Below are 20,974 nucleotides of genomic sequence, written 5' to 3'. Positions count from 1 at the left end.
TACTAGAGAATCCCTTTCTGGAGGAATAAAATTCCTTTCTGGAGAAATGAAAAAACTGAAATCTAACCAAGTTGAAATTGAAAAGCTATTAATAAGGTATTATCAAAAACAGAGGCTTTTACTGCTAGGATAAATGAAGCAGAAGAGAGAATTAGTGATATAGAAGACCAAATGATGGACAATAAAGAAGCTGAGAAAAAGAGAGATAAACAACTACTGGCTCATGGGGGGAGAATTCATGAGAAAAGTGATACCATAAAGCAAAAGAATATTACAGTAATTGGAATCCCAGAAGAAGAAGGGGGGCAGAAGATATATTGGAGCAAATTATAGCAGATAATTTCCCTAATCTGGTGAAGGGAATAAGCATCAAAATCCAGGAGGCAGAGTACCCCCCTCAAAATCAATAAAAATAGGTCCACACCCCATCATCTAATAGTAAAACTTACAAGTCTCAGTGACAAAGAGAAAATTCTGAAAGCAGCTTGGGACAAGAGGTCTGTAACACACTATGGTAGAAATATTAGATTGGAAGCAGACCTATCCAAAGAGACCTGCAGGCCAGAAAGGACTGGCATGATATATGCAGAGCACTAAACAAGAAAAATATGCAGTCAAGAATACTATACCCAGCTAGGCTGTCACTGAAAATAGGAGAAATAAAAAGCTTCCAGGACAAACAAAAATTAAAAGAATTTGCAAACACCAAACCAGCCGTACAGGAAATATGGAAAGGGGTCCTCTAAGCAAAGAGAGAACCTAAAAGTAATAGACCAGAAAGGAACAGAGACAATATACAATAACAGTCACCTTCCAGGCAATACAATGCCAATAAATTCATATCTTTCAATAGTTACCCTGCATATAAATGGGCTAAATGCCCCAATCGAAAGACACAGGGTATCAAATGGATAAAAAAAAAATACCCATCAATATACTGTCTACAAGAAACTCATTTTAGAACCATAGACACCAGCAGATTTAAAGTGAGGGGGTGGAAAAAAATTTACCATGCTAATGGGCATTGAAAGAATGCTGGGGAGGCAATCTTTATATCAGATAAATTAGCCTTTAAGCCAAAGATTATAATAAGAGATGAGGAAGGACACTATACCTTAAAGGGTCTGTCCAAAAAGATGATCTAACAATTTTACATATTTATGCCCCTAACATTGGATCAGCCAATTATATAAACCAATTAATAACAAAATCAAAGAAACACATCGACAATAATACAATAATAGTAGCGGACTTTAACACCTCCTCACTCAAATGGACAGATCATCTAAGCAAGAGATCAACAAGGAAATAAAGGCTTTAAATGACACACTGGACCAGATGGACATCACGGATATATTCAGAACATTCCATCCCAAAGCAACAGAATACACATTCTTCCCTAATTCACATGGAACATTGTACAGAATAGATCATGTCCTGGGTCACAAGTCAGGTCTCCACTGTTGCCAAAAGATTGGGATCATTCCCTGCATATTTTCAGACCACAACCTTCTGAAGTTAGAACTCTCTCACAAGAGGAAAGTTGGTAAGAACTCAAATACATGGAGGCTAAAGAGCATCCTACTAACGAATGAATGGCACGTATTGAATGGAGCATTGGGTGTGGTGCATAAACAATGAATTTTGGAACACTGAAAAAAAATTAATTTAAAGAAAAAAGAATGAATGGGTCAACAGAGAAATTAAAGAAGAATGTAAAAAATTCATGGACACAAATGAAAATGAAAACATAACTTTCAAAATCTTTGGGACACAGCAAAGGTGGTTCTGAGAGGAAAGTATATAGCAATACAAGCCTCTCTCAAGGAACAAAAAAGGTCTCAAGTATACAAGCTAACCCTACACCTAAAGGAGCTGGAGAAAGAACAGCAAATAAAGCCTAAACCCAGCAGAAGAAAAATCATAAAGATCGGAGTAGAAATCAATGAAATAGAAACCAAAAGAACAGTAGAACAAATCAATGAAACTAGGAGCTGGTTCTTTGAAAGAATTAACAAGATTGATAAACCCCTGGCCAGACTTACCAAAAAGAAAAGAGAAAGGACCCAAATTAATAAAATCATGAATGAAAGAGGAGAGATCACAACCAACAACAAAGAAATATAAACAATGATAAGAATATATTATGAGCAACTATATGCCAGCAAATTTGACAATCTGGAAGACATGGATGCATTCCTAGAGACACAGAAACTACCAAAACTGAACCAGGAAGAAATAGAAAACCTGAACAGACCCATAACCAGTAAGGAGATTGAAGCAGTCATCAAAATCTCCCAACAAACAAGACCCCAGGGCCAGACGGCTTCCCAGGGGAATTCTACCAAACATTTAAAGAAGAATTAATACCTATTCTCCTGAAACAATTTCCAAAAAAATAGAAATGGAAGGAAAACTTCTAAATTTATTTTATGATGCCAACATTACTTTGATCCCAAAACCAGATAAAGACCCCATCAAAAAGGAGAATTACAGACCAATGCCTTTGATGAACACAGATGTGAAAATTCTCATCAAATACTAGCCAAAAGGATCCAACAGCACACTAAAAGGATTATTCACCACGACCAAGTGGGATTTATTCCTGGGCTACAATGTTGGTTCAACATCCGTACATGAATCAATGTGATACAATACATTAATAAAAGAAAAAACAAGAACGATATGATACTCTCCATAGATGCTGAAAAGGCATTTGACAAAGTACAGGATCCTTTTTTGATCAAAACTCTTCAAAGTGTAGGGATAGAAGGTTTATACCTCAATATTATCAAACCATCTATGAAAAACCCACAGTGAATTAATTCTCAATGGACAAAAACTGTGAGCTTTTCCCTAAGGTCAGGAAAATGGCAGCAATGTCAGTTACCACCACTGCTATTCAACATAGTACTAGAAGTCCTAACCTCAGCAATCAGACAACAAAAAGAAATAAAAAGCTTCTGAATCAAGAAAGAAGAAGTCAAACTCTCAGTCTTTGCAGATGATATGATACTTTATGTAGAAAACCCAAAAGACTCCACTCCAAAACTGCTAGAACTCATACAGCAATTCAGTAAAGTGACAGGATATAAAAATCAATGCTCAGAAATCAGTTGCATTTCTATATACCCACAGCAAAACAGAAGAAAGAGAAAATAAGGAGTCGATCCCATTTATAATTGCACCCAAAACCATAAGATAACTAGCAGTAAACCTAACCAAAGAGTCAAAGAATCTGTACTCAGGAAACTATAAAGTACTCATGCCAGAAATTGAGGAAGACACCTAGAAATGAAAGAATGCTCCATGCTCATGGATTGGAAGAACAAATATTATGAAAATGTCTATGCTACCTAAAGCCATCTACACATTTAATGCAATCCCAATCAAAATATCATCCATTTTTTTCCCCAAAGAAATGGAACAAATAATCCTAAAATTTATATGGAACTAGAAAAGGCCCCAAATAGCCAGAGGAATGTTGAAGAAGAAAGCCAAAGTTGGTGGCATCACAATTCCAGACTTCAAGCTCTATTACAAAGCTGTCATCATCAAGACAGTATGGTACTGGCACAAAAACAGACACAGAGATCAGTGGAACAGAATAGAGAGCCCAGAAATGGACCCTCAACTCTATGGTCAACTAATCTTCGACAAAGCAGGAAAGAATGTCCAATGGAAAAAAGACACTCTCTTCAACAAATGGTGTTGGGATAATTGGACAGCCACATGCAGAAGAATGAAACTGGACCATTTCCTTACACCACACACAAAAAATAGACTCAAAATGGATGAAGGACCTCAATGTGAGACAGGAATCCTTTGAAATCCTTGAGGAGAACACAGGTAGCAACCTCGTCGACCTCACCTGCAGCTACTTCTCGGTAGACACATCGCCAAAGGCAAGGGCAGCAAGGGCAAAAATGAACTATTGGGACTTCTTTAAGATCAAAAGCTTTTGAACAGCAAAGGAAACAGTCAACAAAACCAAAAGACAATTGACAGAATGGGAGAAGATATTGGCAAATGACATATCAGATAAAGGGCTAGTGTCCAAAATCTATAAAGAACTTAGCAGACTCAACACCCAAAGAAGAAATAATCCAATCAAGAAATGGGCAGAGGACATGAACAGACATTTCTGCAAAGAAGACATCCAGATGGCCAACAGACATGAAAAAGTGCTCCACATGACTCGGCATCAGGGAAATACAAATCAAAACCAGAATGAGATACCACCTCGCGCCAGTCAGAATGGCTAAAATTAACAAGTCGGGAAACGACAGATGTTGGAGAGGATGCGGAGAAAGGGAACCCTCCTACACTGTTGGTGGGAATGCAAGCTGGTGCAGGCACTCTGGAAAACGGCACGGAGGTTCCTCAGAAAGTTGGAAATAGAGCTTCCCTATGACCCAGCAATCACACGACTGGGTTTTTATCCTAAAGATACAAAAGTAGTGATCTGAAGGGGCACATGCACCTGAATGTTTATAGCAGCAATGTCCACAATAGCCAAACTATGGAAAGAACTTAGATGTCCATCAACAGATGAATGGATAAAGAGGATGTGGTATATATAATGGAATACTATGCAGCCATCAAAAAATGAACTCTTGCCCTTTGCAACAACGTGGATGATACTAGAGGGTATTATGCTGAGTTAAAAAAATCAATCAGACAAAAACAACTATCATATGATGTCTCTGATATGAGGTATTTGAGAGGGAGAGTGGGGGGTTTGGGTAGTAGGGAAGGAAAAAATGAAACAAGATGGGATCGGGAGGGAGACGAACCATAAGAGACTGTTAATCTCACAAAACAAACTGAGGGTTGCTGGAGAGCGGGGGGTTAAGGATAGAGTGGCTGGGTTATGGGCATTGGGGAGGGTATGTGCTATGGTGAGTGCTGTGAAATGTGTAAGCCTGATGATTCACAGACCTGTACCCATGGGGCAAATAATACATTATATGTTAATAAAAATACTTTTTAAAAAAGATTTATTATTTTTGCTGATAAAGAATGATCATAAATCAGGAAAGAAAAGACAAACAGCTCAAATGTACAAGGGTATGGAAAGAAATTTCATTGAGAAGAAAACCTAAAGAGATACAGAATGGAGAGAGATACTCAACTCTCGTAATAGTCGGGGAAATGTGGGCTTAAGTCACAATCGCAATCCATCAGATTTGTGAGACTATAAATGCCTGAAGATAGGAAGTATTCATGAGGGTGTGACTAACCAGAGGGAAAAAAAAAAAAGAGGGGCGCCTGGGTGGCTCGGTGGGTTAAGCCTCATCACTGCTGGTAAAATCAGAGTACAATTAGGTGATACGTAGTAAATTTTCAGCTGTCCTCATCATATGATCTAGAAATTCCATTACTGAGGGAAAGTATCTTAGGGAAACTTCTGCCCATGTACACAAGAGGACATATACAAGGGTGTTCATGGCATTGATTTTGTTAGAGTAAAAAACTAGAGAACATCCTGAAAGTCAGCCAAAGGAGAAGCGACAAATAAATGTTTGCACATATTTGCCAAATATTATTTATGTATTATATGATGTGACAGGCTAGGGTGCTTATGTTCTATTTACCAATGTGATTGTTGTATTAACTTGTGAAAAGACATAAAACTGAACACTTACGTGTTGTATACTTTTCTGTGTTTCTTTTTTTTTTTAAGATTTTATTTATTTATTTGACAGACAGAGATCACAAATAGGCAGAGAGGCAGGCAGAGAGAAGGGGGGCAGCAGGCTCCCTGCGGAGCAGAGAGCCCGATGCAGGGCTCGATCCCAGGTCCCTGGGATCATGACCTGAGCTGAAGGCAGAAGCTTTAACCCACTGAGCCACTCAGGTGCCCCTTTCCTGTGTTTCTTTAAAGAATATTAGCTAAGACCTTGAATTTTATCAATATGGACTAAAAATCCACTATTCACATATACATAAGTAGATCTATATAAAGTACATCTATATATATATATATTATATATACCATATATAATGTATTCTATATTCTATATATCATATACAGATACACTTATATGTAACATACATTTTATATGTAACAAATACATAATACATGATTTTAATACTTGTATATATGTTAAATATGTGTGTGTGTGTGTGTGTGTGTGTGTGTTTTGCCCAGATTAGTCTCACTGTCCTCAAGATGACGTGTTATGTCTGTTCTTTCAAAGTATTTTGTCCTCTATGTTTTCATTGTGTAACCATTTTAATAAAAAAGCTGAGTCTCAGAATTTTATGAGTTGCCAAGTTTTCATCAGAAGCATGTGGGCTAGATTCAAATTTCAGGCGCCCATCCCAGGCAGAAAATCTTTTGCTTTGATTTGCCTTCAGTCCCCTACTTCCAGACCCTATTCCTTCTCCATCCTTCTTTACCTCCCTACACTGGAAGTCTGATCTATATAGACTCTACCAACTGTTCCCCTGCCTCTGGCTCCTAACTGGATTTGGCAAAAGGAAGCTCTCACAGGAGACTGACAGCAGAAGGACAGTGGTGTCTTACTCAAGCCTCCTTGTTTTCAGAGGTTTGCCTAAGGCTGGCCCTGTAACCGGGAACTGGCCTAGGTCATCAGTAGTCACAGCTCTTTTAGTCATTCTCTCCACAGAGTTCTCCACAACTGCTTCCTCCCTTTGACCCTCCAGGCCCCAGAGATGGTTGTCTTCCTGGAGTACAGGCACTGGAGTACCTGTGGTTTCCCTATATCCCATCCAAAGCTTTGTTATTAACTCCTTTTTAATCTTGTCTCAGACTGACCAGTATACCACTTGTTTCCTCCTGAGATTATAGGAGGAAACTGATTAATTATATCCCCAAGCTCAGTTTGAGGGAAAGGAATAACGTTGATTCTCATTTCTACCATTTTCTTAAGAGACTTTTGCCACTCTTCCTGCCACCTCTCACCTCCATTTCTCTTTCTTAAAAAAGCATGGACTATCCCACATCTTTCAGCCTGTCTTTATACCAGAATAACAGGATTTCCCCCTCAATGCTACCGTCTTGGATTTCTAAAGAAAAGACAAAGTACAAGGGTTATGTGGCAACCAGCTGGGTAATTTTAGGTCCTCAAGTATTTGTGACAGTCATTGGACTTATTATAAGAGCCTGTGAAAGCTATTGTTTTCTTGGCTAGGCTGCTGTGATTATGGGAGATATTAGTAGTTCAACAGAATTCTTTTTCCTCCATTGGACTAGCCATCTTCACCCTTTACTTCCTGCCCCATACCTCAGTGTCCCCAAATGTTCCAGTTTGTAAATTAGATTAGGGAGTCCCATAAATTATTTCAAATCCCAGAGCAGTGTTCCATATAATGAGATACCAGTGGACAACTTCTTTGAGAATCCCAAGTGGATAGAGAAGAGAGTTTATTAATAAAGCACATTTCCAGGTCTTACCCCAGACTCACTAAACCAGAATTGCTGGAGATAGAGATAATTCTTAAACACTCTTAATAAGATTGGAGGGCAATTGCCCTGGAGAAACATGTAATGTATGACTTTTGCATTTTTAGGCCAACATCCAAAACAATTTCTATATGGAAACACTAACTGAATGATATATTGACAGTTTTGTCCCCAAGGGTGCCAGAGAACTAAGTTTATGTCTTTCACTACATAGAAAATGTATTTGATGAAAGTAATTTTTTTAAAATTTTTTTTATTTATTTGACAGAGAGATCACAGGTAGGCAGAGAGGCAGGCAGAGAAGGGGGGGAAGCAGGATCCCCGCCAAGCAGAGAGCCCGATGTGGGGCTCGATCCCAGGACCCTGAGATCATGACCGAGCCGAAGGCAGAGGCTTAACCCACTGAGCCACCCAGGTGCCCCATTGATGAAAGTAATTATTAACTGCACAGTTGAGTCCTGTGGTCATTAACTACTTCCTGACAAATCATGTCAGTCAGAAGATGGACTGCACAACAATAAGACTCCACCAACATAAGGCTGTGATCGAATACTAAAAAGGACTCTTTAAGTTGATAAAAATTTCTTAAGTAAATTCACATTAAAACTGCTTAATTTTTAAAGAGTCTCCATTTGAAACAACAGTGAAGTTGAGGAGCATTCATAGCAAATATTTATAACTCAAAATACCTTCATTTTAGGTGTTATTCAAGGACAAGTTTATTTGTCTTAAAGTGTGAGGTATCCTGGGGTGAGTAGTCAATAAAAAGCAAGAATCATCAATAAATGTTTAATTTCATTTAAGAAAGTATTATCAGACAATCAGCTTGTCATTAATCCAGTAAAACTAATCTTAATTAACAATCTAATAAATATGTGAGTCAAAAATTTATGTAACTGGAAAAAATGGTATGGGGGCTATCATTGTGTGATCTGATAGAAATGTTCTAACTCTAATATTCTATTATTCTGTAAGTCATTTTGTAGAAAAAATGAAAAGTATGAAAACAACTTGAAAGGAAGTATACATACTAAAAAAGGATGATGTTTAAATCTTCCTGATGAGTTCATTGATGATTTTTACTTTTAAAAAATATTTTATACCTTTAAAATTTTTTCTATAATTAGCATATTCTTCTTTTATATGCATAAAATAAATAACACATTATGACAAATTTTTTGACTGTCAAAAAAGCAAAGAATTTTAAAATATATTTTCCATGCAACTATGGATTCAGGAAACCAAGTTGGGGCTGGGGGATGTTAGTAGAGAACATCCAAGGCAGAAAAATACTCTGGAAATAACAATCTGTGGAGATAGAGAAATGTGGAAATCAATTTTGACCCTATACAGTATTTAACAAAGCAGAAATTAAGTCTGTGCATATGGTAATTGAAGATGAAATCTCACATTAATTTTAAAAACTAGCTACCTGCTCACTGATTGCAGAGTTCAGGGAAGAGTGATATTCTGTTCAGTCAAGGTCAGGGCAAAAGAGATGATGAATCGTATTTGCTTGATACAAGCAGACAGCTTTTGTTTCTAAGATATTTTCATTGCTTTGTTACTGAAGTTCTCTTCATTTCTGATTAATACATGAACTCTTCCAACAAAGACACATTAAAATTAGCATTTTCCGAAAGGTCTACCTTGTGCATCATTTCCATGGTAACCAGCTACTGCAGCTAAGCAAAGATAAGACCTAATTCATTCTTCTAAAGTGACACTGATTCATGTCTAATTCACATATGTAGGCGTGGGTGTGCCGTGGGTGACTGTGTGTATGTATATGTCAAGAAATGCATATGTATATAGATGTTTGAGTGTGGTAATCTCAGAGAATGGAAAAAACAACATCCATCCACAAACAGCAAACCTTGAACCTTGTAGTTTGTCAAAGAAATATCATATGCAATTTTTATTTGCAAATTTCCAATGCATACTCTGGCTGAGAAAAATTATGTAAGAAATATAAGCTTCTGGATATTTTACAACCTCAACATTTCACTGTGATATTGCTTTTAATAGTTTTTGAAAGTCAGGCCAAATATAGTATTTTCGGTGGAAATTACTTACATTTAAACTTTTTAGAGTTAGTATAGAATATAATTAGTGAAGGAGGAATATGAGAATGGTCAACAAATGATTGAAGAAAATGTATAGATACAGTCATAATTATATCCAAAATGATAGTGACATCATCACCATTACTGTTTGTTTAAGATAGCCTCCAAAATAGACTCCAATGATCCCTGTTTCTTGGTATTCACACCTTCATGGGGTGCTTTCTCTATACCAGCATTGGTATGATTCATAGCATATAGCAGAAGTGATGGCATGTCAACTTTAGGGATTAGGTTTAAAGACATTGAAGCATTGATCTTGGTTGCTCCTTCTCTTTATGGGATACTTTGTTTTGGAGGAAACCAGCTGTCATGTCATGAGCAGCCCTATGGAGAGGCCCAGATGGTGAAGAACTGAAGCTTCTAGTCAATAGCCATTTGACTGATCTTGAAAGCAGAGTCTGATACCCAAACTTCCAGATGACAGCACCCCTGGCCAACATCTTGACAGACCCCGAACTGCAACCACTTAGCTATGCTCCTTCTGGATTCATGACCCTCAGGAACTATTTCAGATGATAAATGTCTTTTGTTTTAAGTTTTTGAGCAATTTGGATAATTTGTTATATAGCAATTGATAGCTAATACAGATTTTCATACCAAGAAAACAGCCTAAATTTGGGGAACATTTTTGGAATCAGGCAGTAGGCAGAGGCTGTAAAGACTCTGAAGAGTGTTAAAAAATGAAAACAGGGGCACCCTGGTTCTGGCTCAGGTCATGATCTCAGGGTCCTGAGATTAAGCCTGCATCAGGCTCTGTGCTCTGTGTGGAGTCTGCTTCAGTTTCTCTCTCCATCTCCCTCTGTCCCTCTTCCCCCCCACTCCATGCGTGCTCTGTCTCTAAAATAAAAATAGTTTTTTAAAAAAGTGAAACATAAATTGTCTTGCACAAATTACTAATAGAAATCCTGAACTTTAAGAAGGCTGCTGGTAAGGGATTAAAGGGAAGTAAGGAACATGACATTGAAAAGAGGAGGAAGGAGGATCCTTGTTATGTAGTGGCAAAACTGTCTGCTGTGATATGGAGCATTAAAGAAACATGCCTAACAAAGTTAGTGACCTAAGATTTCCAAATAAAATGTTGAAGGTGACTTCTGATTTTTTTCCCTGCTGCTTACAGGAGATTGAAAGATAAAATACATGCCCTAACTGAAGAACTATTAAAGAATGATGAGTTCGGATTTAAAGATTTTGAAAATTCTCATTCTCTCCAGATGGGAAATAATACTAAAATTAAGAAATTGTTTCTGAGCAAACATCAACTCTAGGGCGTTTCTGGAAAAACATGGTATAAAGATAAAGTCAAAGGGGGAACTTTAAAATCTTTTTAGGATATCAGAATGATTGAAGATCTTGCTTCAGAATGTTATTCCACCAGACAAAAATTCCTCTAAAGGTTTTGAAAACATTTTCACATATAAAAAAGAGGGGTGGTTTGGTGGAGGCTTTTAAGAAACTTAAGGGTGTTGTTTTTCAAACTTTCTCCAAGTTTCAGAAAGGATTATCTCAAAGAGACTTGTCTATTCTAGTGGGCCCCAATAAGATTCACAGTGGACTCCCTAAGTTTTTAAAGAAATGTAACAAAAACACTGCCAAAGCAGTATAAAGTTAAAAGCTCTTGTATTTTCTAAATTTTACTGGCAGTAAGCAAGCTGAGAGAACTACTCAGGTATAAACATATCTGTCTTTCTTAAAAAAGGAAAGTTGATTTAGAGCATGGGATCATTATCCCAATGGGCGGAGCTAAGAGGCATAAGCAAGAATAGGACTGAGATCTAATCAAGAAGTTTCCAACTTTTGGTCAACTTGATTTCAGAATACCTATGGACCAGTGCCTCCATGTTCTCCCTTTGAATAGACATTCCACAGCAGTTATCATGTACCTATCCAACCATTGTATGTGAGTGTTTTGGGTGCAGATACCTTGTCTCTTTAGTTCACAGGTGCACAGATTGAGAGGAACTATAATTAAGGAATTGTACTTAAATCATACACATGAAGTATCTCATTTGCCCCTAGATCTGATTTTGATGATGAGATCTGGACTTTGATTTGATCCTATGATTGGATGAGATTCTGGGCAACCTTGGTGAGAGTAAGTGTATTTTACATGTGAAAGAGATAGGAATCATTGGGACCAGAGGACAAACAATGGTAGCCAGATTCTAAGACCTCTCCAATGATCCTCACCTTGGTATACTCATGCCTTTGTACAGTTTCTTCCTAAAACAAATTATGTTGGTCTGTGTGACCAATAGAATATGGCAGAAGTCGTGCTATGTTACTTCTGAAGTTATTATAAAAGACTCCCTCTCTCTCTCTCTCTCTCTCTCTCACACACACACACACCAAACACACATGCACACACATACACCCTGTTCATTTCATGTCACCGCATACGCCATATTGTGAGTAGCCCCATAGAGAGGCCTCAGAATCTGAGGCATCCAGGCACAAGCCACCTGAGTGATCTTGGAAGTAGATCCTCCAGTTCAATCATGCCTTCAGATGGTTATGGTCTCAGCCAGCATCTTAACTGTAACCTCCAGGAGACCCTGAGCCAAGAAAGACTGCAACCCAGCTGGTTCTGTATATATAACCCTGCAAAACTGTGAGATAACATATTTGTTGTTTTAAGTCACTCAATTTCAGAGTAATATTTTATGCAGCAATGGATAACTGATACACTGGTATAAGTTCAACTAGAATTCTTGGTAAGTCTATCAGAAATGCATAAGTATATAAAAATCACATCTCTATCTTACATTGAATAATTTCTCATCTAGCAGAAAAAAGGACAAATTAGAGGAAGGCCATGGAAGAGAAGACAAAGAAAATATCTAGAAAGGTTTAGACCTACCTCTTCATGAGGGAGTAGAGAAGACTGTGGACCATGTGACTGGCTAGACTGGGCTCAAATATAGCTCTTCTTCCTGTGTGTGTCCCTGGGGAACTATTTAATCTCTTATTGCTTCAGTTCATCATCTTTAAAAGAGGAATAAAGTCTTTGCATGGCTTTTGTAAAAATGAAACTCATTCACTTATTCAGTACCCTTCCGTGAAGGTCATGTGCCAGGCACTAGCAAGAGCAGGGAGTAACAGAGACTTGGTCTCCTCCCCTGTGTGTGGATTTTACCATCTAGTGGAGGACATACTATTAGACAAATAGTCACACAACTATTTATATCATGTTTGCTACCCCTGCTATAAGAGAAATCATGGAATTATGTGGAAATGTTAAACATCTGCCAGAGCCTCTCCAGGGAGTAAAGGAATGATATTTAAATTGAGTCATAAAAGAACAGGAATTGGTTAAATGGAAATGGATGGAAGAACGATACAGACAGATGGAATAACATACTCCAAATTTCAGATCTAAGGGAAGTTTGAAAGTCTAAAAAAGGGTTGAAGTTTAGTCACTGAGGTGTGGGTAGAAGCATAATGTTAGACTAGAGAACTGGACAGCAGCCAAATGATGTGGATCCTTGAGGGGTACATCAAGGATTTTGAATTTTATCTTGATAGCACTGGATAGCATTAAAAGTGTTCAAGAGTAAGAGTGTTGTGATTTGTCTTTTATTTTTACTCTATATGTTCTGTATTGGATGGTGACAAGATCTAATAAGAAGAGATTAATAAGTAGGCTACTGCAGTACTCCAGATACAGAGAGATGAGTGGCTTGAATGATGGTAAAGAGATACAGGAAAGTAAGTCAAGTATTTTTATATATGCTTTTCTCAGCCTTCCTTATCTCATAAATTCAATCACCATTCATGCAGTTGCTCAAGCCAAAAATCTCAGAGTTATGCTTGATTCCTTTCTTTTTCTCATTCCCTAAATATGGTCAGATCAGCTCTATCCTGTAAATTAACCCCAATTTCGGTCTCATCTTAGCCTTTCCACCGGTATTATTCCCAGTCTGACCAAGCCATATACTCTCTCACCCAGGCCATTGTGATAGTCTCCTAACTAGTCTGTGTCCCTTTTTGCCTCCCAAGTCTATTTTCTATAAACCATCCGGAATGACCTGTAAAACATACAATTTGGTTAATGTCATTCCATTGTTCCAAGAACTCCAGTGGTTTTTCATCACACCTGGGATAGAATCCAAACTTCTTAACAGCCAGAAGGCCGATTGTGCAATTGGACCCTTACAACATCTTTGACCTCTTTCCCTACATCACACTCCCTTGCTCAGCACCACTCCCTAGTCACACCAGCCTCCTTACTGAAACATGCTGAGTTTATTCCTATTTCAGAGCCTTTAGACTTGTTCCCTCTGCCTAATTGTTCTTCCCGGATCTTCCTGAGGCTGTCTCCTGCATATCATTCATGTCTCAAAGAGAAAGAACCTCCCTCCCATCCTTTTCCTTTGCTTTTGTTTCATAGTCTTAGAGTAGTTTACAAATAGTTTTACTAACTTACTGTTATCTAACTACCTTTTGAGGAAATGAGCTCTTTAAGGACAAAAACTTTGACACTGCTACAACCTATGTCTAACATGTGCTTAAATGACATGAATCAGAAGAACAAATATTATTAAAATATCCATGCTACCCAAAACAATCTACAAATTTAATGCAACCTCTATCAAAATAACAACACTCTTTTTCACAGAACTAGTGAAATAATCCTAAAATTTGCGTGGAACCACAAAAGACCCAAATAGCCAAAACTTTCATGAAAAAGAACAAACCTGGAGGTATCACAGTCGCAGATTTCAAGATATTCTTCAAAGTTACACTAAACAAAGCAGTATGGCACTTGCACAAAAATAGGCTAATAGATCAATGGAACAAAATAGCTCAGAAATAAACCCATGCTTACATGGTCAGTTAATCTATGACAAAAGAGTCACAAATATACAATGGGGAAAAGACAGTGTCTTTAACAAACGATGCTGGGAAAACTGTAGAGCTACATGCAAAAGAATGGAAGTGGGCCACTTTATCGCACCATACAAAAAAATAAACTCAAAATGGCTTAAGAACCTAAATGTGAGGCCTAAAACAATAAAACTCCTAGGACAAAACACAGGCAGTAATTTCTTTGACACTGGCCATCAGAACATTTTTCTAGATATGTCTCCTAAAGCAAGGGAAACAAAAGCAAAATTAAATGTTTGGGACTATACCAAAATAAAAGGCTTTTATACAGAGAAGGAAACCATCAACAACTAAAAGTCAACCTGCTGAATGGGAGAAGATATTTGCAACTGATATAGTCAACAAGGGGTTAATATCTAAAACATATCAAGAACTTATAGCACTCAATACCAAAAAAAACCCTAATCCAATTAAAAATGGGCAGAGGATCTGCATAGACATTTTTCCAAAGGCAACATACAGATGGCCAGCAAGCACATGAAAAGATACCCAACATCACTCACCATCTGGGAAGTGCAAATTAAAACCACAATGAGATATCACTTTATAGTTGTCTGAATGGCTAAAATAAAAAAGAAATAACAAGTGTTGATAAGGATGGGGAGGAGAAAAAACCCTCATGCTCTGTTGGTAGGAAGGAATGTAAATTGGTATAGCCACTGGGGAAAACAGTACAAAGACTCCTGAAAAAATTAAAAATAGAATTACCATAATTTCATGTCAGGTATTTACACAAAAAAAATGAAAACACTAATTAGAAAAGATATATGCACCCTTATATTATTGCAGAATTATTTATAATAGCCAAGATATAGAAGTGACCCAACCATCCATCCATAGAATGATGAATGGATAAAGAAGACATGGCATATATATATATATATATATATATATACATATATATGTGTGTGTGTACACATACACACACACACATTCATTCCACACAGTGGAATATTACTCAGCCATGAAGAATAATGAAATCTGGTATTTGCAACAATATGCGCGGAGCTAGAGGGTATAAGGTATAATGTTAAGTGAAGGAAGTCCATTGGAGAAAGACAAATACCATAGAGGTTTTCACTCATATTTGGAGTTTAAGAAACAAAACAAATGAACAAAGAAAAAAAGAGACAAAAAAACCCAGACTCTTAAATAGCGATAACTGGTAGTTGCCTCGGGGGAGGTGGGTGGGGAGATGGACTAAATAGGTGAAGGAGAGTAAGAATACATTTATCTTGGACAGTAAGAAATATATATAGAATTGTTGAATCATTATATACCTAAAACTAATAAAACACTATATGTTAATTATACTTCAATAAAAATTTTTTAAAGATTTTCATTTATTTGAGAGAATGAATGAGAGAGAGAGAGAGAGAGATAACATGAGCAGGGGGGAGGGGCAGAGGAGGAAGAAGAAGCAGACTCCCTGTTGAGCAGGGAGCCCAACATGGGGCTTGATTCCAGGACCCCAAGATCATGACCTGAGCTGGAAGAAGATGCTTAACCGAGTGAGCCACACAGGTGCCCCAGTAAAAAAAAAAAAAAAAAATCAAAGACAAAAATAAATGCACAGACATTTAGACAACATTAAAAATGTAAAGACACTAGTTTTGTTTTAGCATATAAAAGATATCCAAAGAAAGGTAGTTCCAATTGTTTAGTCTGTATCCAAAGAAAATACCTTTTCCCCGAATCTGATTTAATTATGCCCCTTGATAAATTTGTTAGTGAGTTACTATTGCCATCAAGTAAAATGGAAGCCTTGGTGTGTGTATGTGTGGGGGGGGGATCCTTTACCATACTACTTGAATAAATAGAAGGTTAATATGGGAAGAGTCTGTACAAATTCTAAAGCACAGTGGTAAACAGACTTAAAGGAACCATCCCTGATTCCCATTTGATAGTAGTCACATGCCCAATAATCCTCTTCTCCTGAGTACAGGCAGGACCTGTGTCTGTCTTTCTTTCCTTCCTTCCTTCTTTTTCTTTCCTTTAGATTTTTACTTATTTATTTGAAAGAGAAAGATAGCAAAAGAGAGCATGAACAGGGAGGAGAGGGAGAAGCAGGCTCCCTGAAGGCAGGAAGCCTGATGCGGGGCTCAATCCCAGGACCCCAAGATCATGACCTGAGCTGGAGGCAGATGCTTAACCAACTGAGCCACCCAGTTGCCCCAGGACCTGTGTCTTTCTTATAACCAACAAACACCATAAAGGTGATTAGATGTCATTCCCATGATCATATTATATTGTAAAGTCTCTGTATTAGTAGACTGGAATTAGAATTTCTCTGTTGTGCTGTAAAGGTAACTATAGAGAGAGCGGCATGGCAATGAATTGTAGGCAGCACCTAGAATTTGTGAGCAGCTCTCAGATAAGACTCAACAAGAAAACAAAAACCTCAGTCTTCTGCCAACAACCCGAGGGTGCTTATATGTCCCCAGTCAAGCCTGTGATGAGACTGCATCCCATCCTGACATCTGGATTTTAACCTGGTCATACCTTAAGGCAGAGAGCCCAGCTAAATTGTGCTTATACTTCTGACACACAGAAAGAGTGAGCTAATAAATGTGTGTTGTTTTAAGCCTATACATTGTAATTTGTTACACAGCAGTAGAAAACTAATATAAAAACCATAGACAGAAAATATGGAAAAGCAAAATTTGGTCAAATATAAGGACACACAACTGATAAATTGTTGAACACTACATCTGAAACTAATGATGTACTATGTGTTGACTAATTAAATTTAAATTAAAAAATATTTAAGGAAGACATGATCTTAAATAGAGCTGTCTAAAAATGAAATGAACTTCATCCAAGAATACTAAATTCTTCATTGCTGGAAGGGTTTAAGTGGTGCAAATGTTGTAGTGTATCATATTGAAGTGGTGATCTTCACAGGGCTCTTTCTACATTAAAAATGACATGGTTTTAAGTACTCAGTATCACCAATGACCTAGGACAGTAAGTCCTATAGATAAATACAAACAATGTCTGCTTACACAACTAACGTTGCTGTCAACATTCGTATTCTCAGTCAACAGAAGATCATTTAACTGGGCCATTTGCTTTTAAAGTCCAAAATAAAGATACAAAGAAAAAACTCTTTGCATATTATTTTTTTTAAAGCGCAACATAGTAGTATTTGGGTTAAAAAGCAATTATATTCATAAAACTTCATGCTTTCAACAATTCTAAGAAATGATTTAAAAAAAAAAACCACTATACCCACATAGCCTGGTTCTGGTGCCAGAAGGAGGTAGATAATTTTAAAAATTACCAAATGAAAATGTAAGATAACACTGAGAGAAAATATCTGTGGATCTATCTCTGGATAAAGGACTTGTATCCAGAATATATTAAAAAGAAATTTCTACAACTCAATCATAAGGACACGAACAACCCAGTTAACACTTGGGCAAAATATTTGAATAGACATTTCTCCACAGAAGCTATTCAAATAGCTAATAAGCACCTGAAAATGTACTTAACATCATTAGTCACTAGGGAAAAGATGAACTAAAACCACAATCAGCTCTCACTTTACACCCACAAGGATGGCTACAGTAAAAACGACAGGAACAATTGCTGACAAGGAGAGAGAGAAACAATGAGCCATTGTGCATTTCTGATGGGAATGTGAAGCGGTACAGCCCTTTTGGAAAAATAGTTTGGCAGTTTCTTAAAAAATTAAGCATAGATTTACCATACAACCCAGCAATTTTGCTGCTACAGATCTACTTAGGATACCAGAACTGGAAACATAGGCCTGCCCAAAAACCTGTATGAGAATGCTCATAACAGCATTATTCATGATAGATGAAAAATCAAAACAACCCAAATATTCATCTACCAATAAATGCAGAACTCCAATGTGATATACCCACACAACAGAATACTCTTTAGCAATAAAAAGGAAGGAAGTACTTACACATGCTGTCATGTGGATGGACCTCTACAGCATTATGCTAAGTGAGAGAAGCCAGATGGAAGACCATATATGGTACATGGCCGTTTCTTTGAAAATTCCATAAATTCAAATATATAGACAGAAAATATATTAAGTGATCATCTGGAGCAGGGTGTTGGAATGGGCGAAACTGAAATGGGCACAAGGGATATTTTTGCATGACAGGAATGTTCTGAAATTGGACTTTGGTGATGGTTGCATGAGTCTATAAATTTGCTAAGAGTCACTAAATTCTTCACTTTAAATAGGTAAATTTTATGGTATGTAAATTATACCTTAATAAAACCATTTTTAAGAAATGCCTCCTTCTAAAATACTATCTACTAGATATTAACCTTATTTGAAAGTAGGGATACACAAATGGTCTCAGGGACTCCTGCCCACGAAGTGTAGGATCTAGTTGGGTTCAAAAGCAAATCTCATGAATTCAGGCTTCCATCATTTTGGTGGGGAACAGGAAGAAGACAATTGATGTTTGTCCCAAGGGAAAGTATTTGAAAGCAAGTTTACCACATACATAAGTTAACGAGGGCAGTGTTGTAATGTTTGCAAAGAATAACATTTTCAATTCCCTATGGGTACTTTAAAAGCACCCGTTTTAACATGAGGATCACTGATATAAAGTATCCTTACACAACAGATGAGCAGATCTTTTCACATCCCTGCAGCGTGATATTTGATAGCATAATTTGACTTCTGCATTTAAATTTTTAAAATACCATCTAATCCAGACACCTTATTATCAGATAGGTCTTTCCACTTCCACCCAAGTTTGTTTAAATGAGAGCCATTCATAGCACATTTCTGGAATTATTAATCAAATTAAACCATGACCAAGGATATGTACACACAAATCATGCACTGACACATTCTAAGGAACAGAGGCTATGTAAGTAACTAAAAACACTTATTTAACTTTTGGTAAATAAGGAAAAACATTTTTGTCCCTAACATTGCAATTATGTACCTGGAATGAGATGGGCCTCTTTCCTGGGAAGTCTGGGAGGACAGACTTCCATCGAAGGAGTTTCCTCGGTGGCAGCCTGAAATGGTGGCCTTGGGTGACATGGGATCTGACTGGAAAGTTTCACAGACCACCTGGAGTCCCTTTTGGAGGTGGAGATAACAAATTAGTTCTTCTTTCTTTCTTTTTTTTTCCTTCAGGTATATCTTCTATAATTAACTACCATATTACATACATTGTTTTTTAAAATTGAACATTTTTCTTTATAGCATAGCTAACCACAAGGTCAGAGACCAAATGATTTTGTGTTCATCTAAGAGCAAATGGAAAAAGACTTCTAGAGAGCCATGTATGTTATTTTAAGCATTCAGCTGAGTACTTCCATAAACTTTATTTCATTTTGCCCCTGATTCTTTTCTTTTTCATCTCCAGATACCCAGGATCTATAGAAAAGTTACAAACTACCAACTCATCAAAGATATGCCAATACTGAGATGAGCTGAGTAAGGCCTGAGCTGGAAACCAGGTTAGTAAGAGCTGATCGAACTAAAGCCAGAAAATGAGAATCGAAGCACAAGGTTCAGGTTTTTCTGTCACTCATTAAAGGAGAATGGGATACATTTTTTCAATTGAAGACAATGACCTTTATTCTGATTTGTTAAGCACAAATGCAGCCATTCTCTTAAAGAGTAGCTTATTTTAATGACATTTAGCTAATATATATAACTCTGCTCAGGTAAGAGGGCATTGTCTTTCGATGGGTATTACAGATAAAATTCTCCATTATGTACAAAGACCCTCAAAAAATTATCATAGAATTTAAGTCCTCATAATTTCTATTTTCTTATGTAAAATAAGAAAGCACTGTCCAACCATGATGCATAGAGAGACAAATACAGCTAGAAAGTTCATAAATGAGTCCTCTGAACTAGATCAGAGAATCCCCTAGTATGAGCATACTATGTGTGCTTCATGTTAGGTAATTTGGGTGATAGATAATAGATGAATCTGAACCTTGAAATCAAGAACCTACAGTTAAGTTTTAAGATGAATATAGATTAGAATAGCACTCTCAATAGAAATATAATACAAGCCACAAACATGAGACACATATCCAGCTTTAAAAGTAGTAGAAATCTGTGAAATTTTAAATTATATTCTGTTTAACCCCAAATTATCATCTAAACATATAATCAATATAAACATTATCATTAAGATATACATTCTTTTTTCATATTAAGTAGTCAAAATACGGTATGTATTTGATACTTACAACACATCTCAATTCAAACTAGCCTTGTTTCAAGTGTTCAAGGACTACAATGGGCCTCGTGGCTACCATATTGGGCAGTGCAGATTTAGAGTAATTAGACAGGAGTTCATGGGGGAGTTGAGATATTAATTGGTGTTTAGAAGAAAGATAAAATTTAGACAGGCAACAAGGAGGAAAGATAGCAGTCCACATAAAGGAGACAGTCTGAGCAAAGACCCAGAGGCTAAAGTACATGCTCAATATATTAGAAGCAGTGATTAACTAACTGAAAGGGTAAACAAGATCACTTAAGAAAAATGATGCCAGATGGTAGAAGGTACAG

The 20,974-nt window shown here is 37.1% G+C and overlaps 1 protein-coding gene across 2 annotated transcripts in view; it reads right to left on the bottom strand.

Annotated features, from left to right (window-relative positions):
• Positions 1 to 20,974, bottom strand: part of LOC111151748 (unc-80 homolog, NALCN channel complex subunit) — a 227,295-nt gene that overhangs the window by 183,896 nt on the left and 22,425 nt on the right. For both annotated transcript variants that reach the window (XM_022509965.1, XM_022510038.1), the window contains exon 7: positions 19,383 to 19,522. In XM_022509965.1, the coding sequence (XP_022365673.1) occupies positions 19,383 to 19,522 (140 nt within the window). The remainder of the gene's footprint in view (positions 1 to 19,382; positions 19,523 to 20,974) is intronic.

This window comes from Enhydra lutris, unplaced genomic scaffold (genome assembly GCF_002288905.1).
Source record: "Enhydra lutris kenyoni isolate GAN:26980312 unplaced genomic scaffold, ASM228890v2 scaffoldscaffold1, whole genome shotgun sequence".
NCBI lineage: Eukaryota > Metazoa > Chordata > Mammalia > Carnivora > Mustelidae > Enhydra > Enhydra lutris.
Note: the sequence above shows the minus strand (reverse complement) of the source record. Positions and strands in the feature narration are given on the sequence as shown.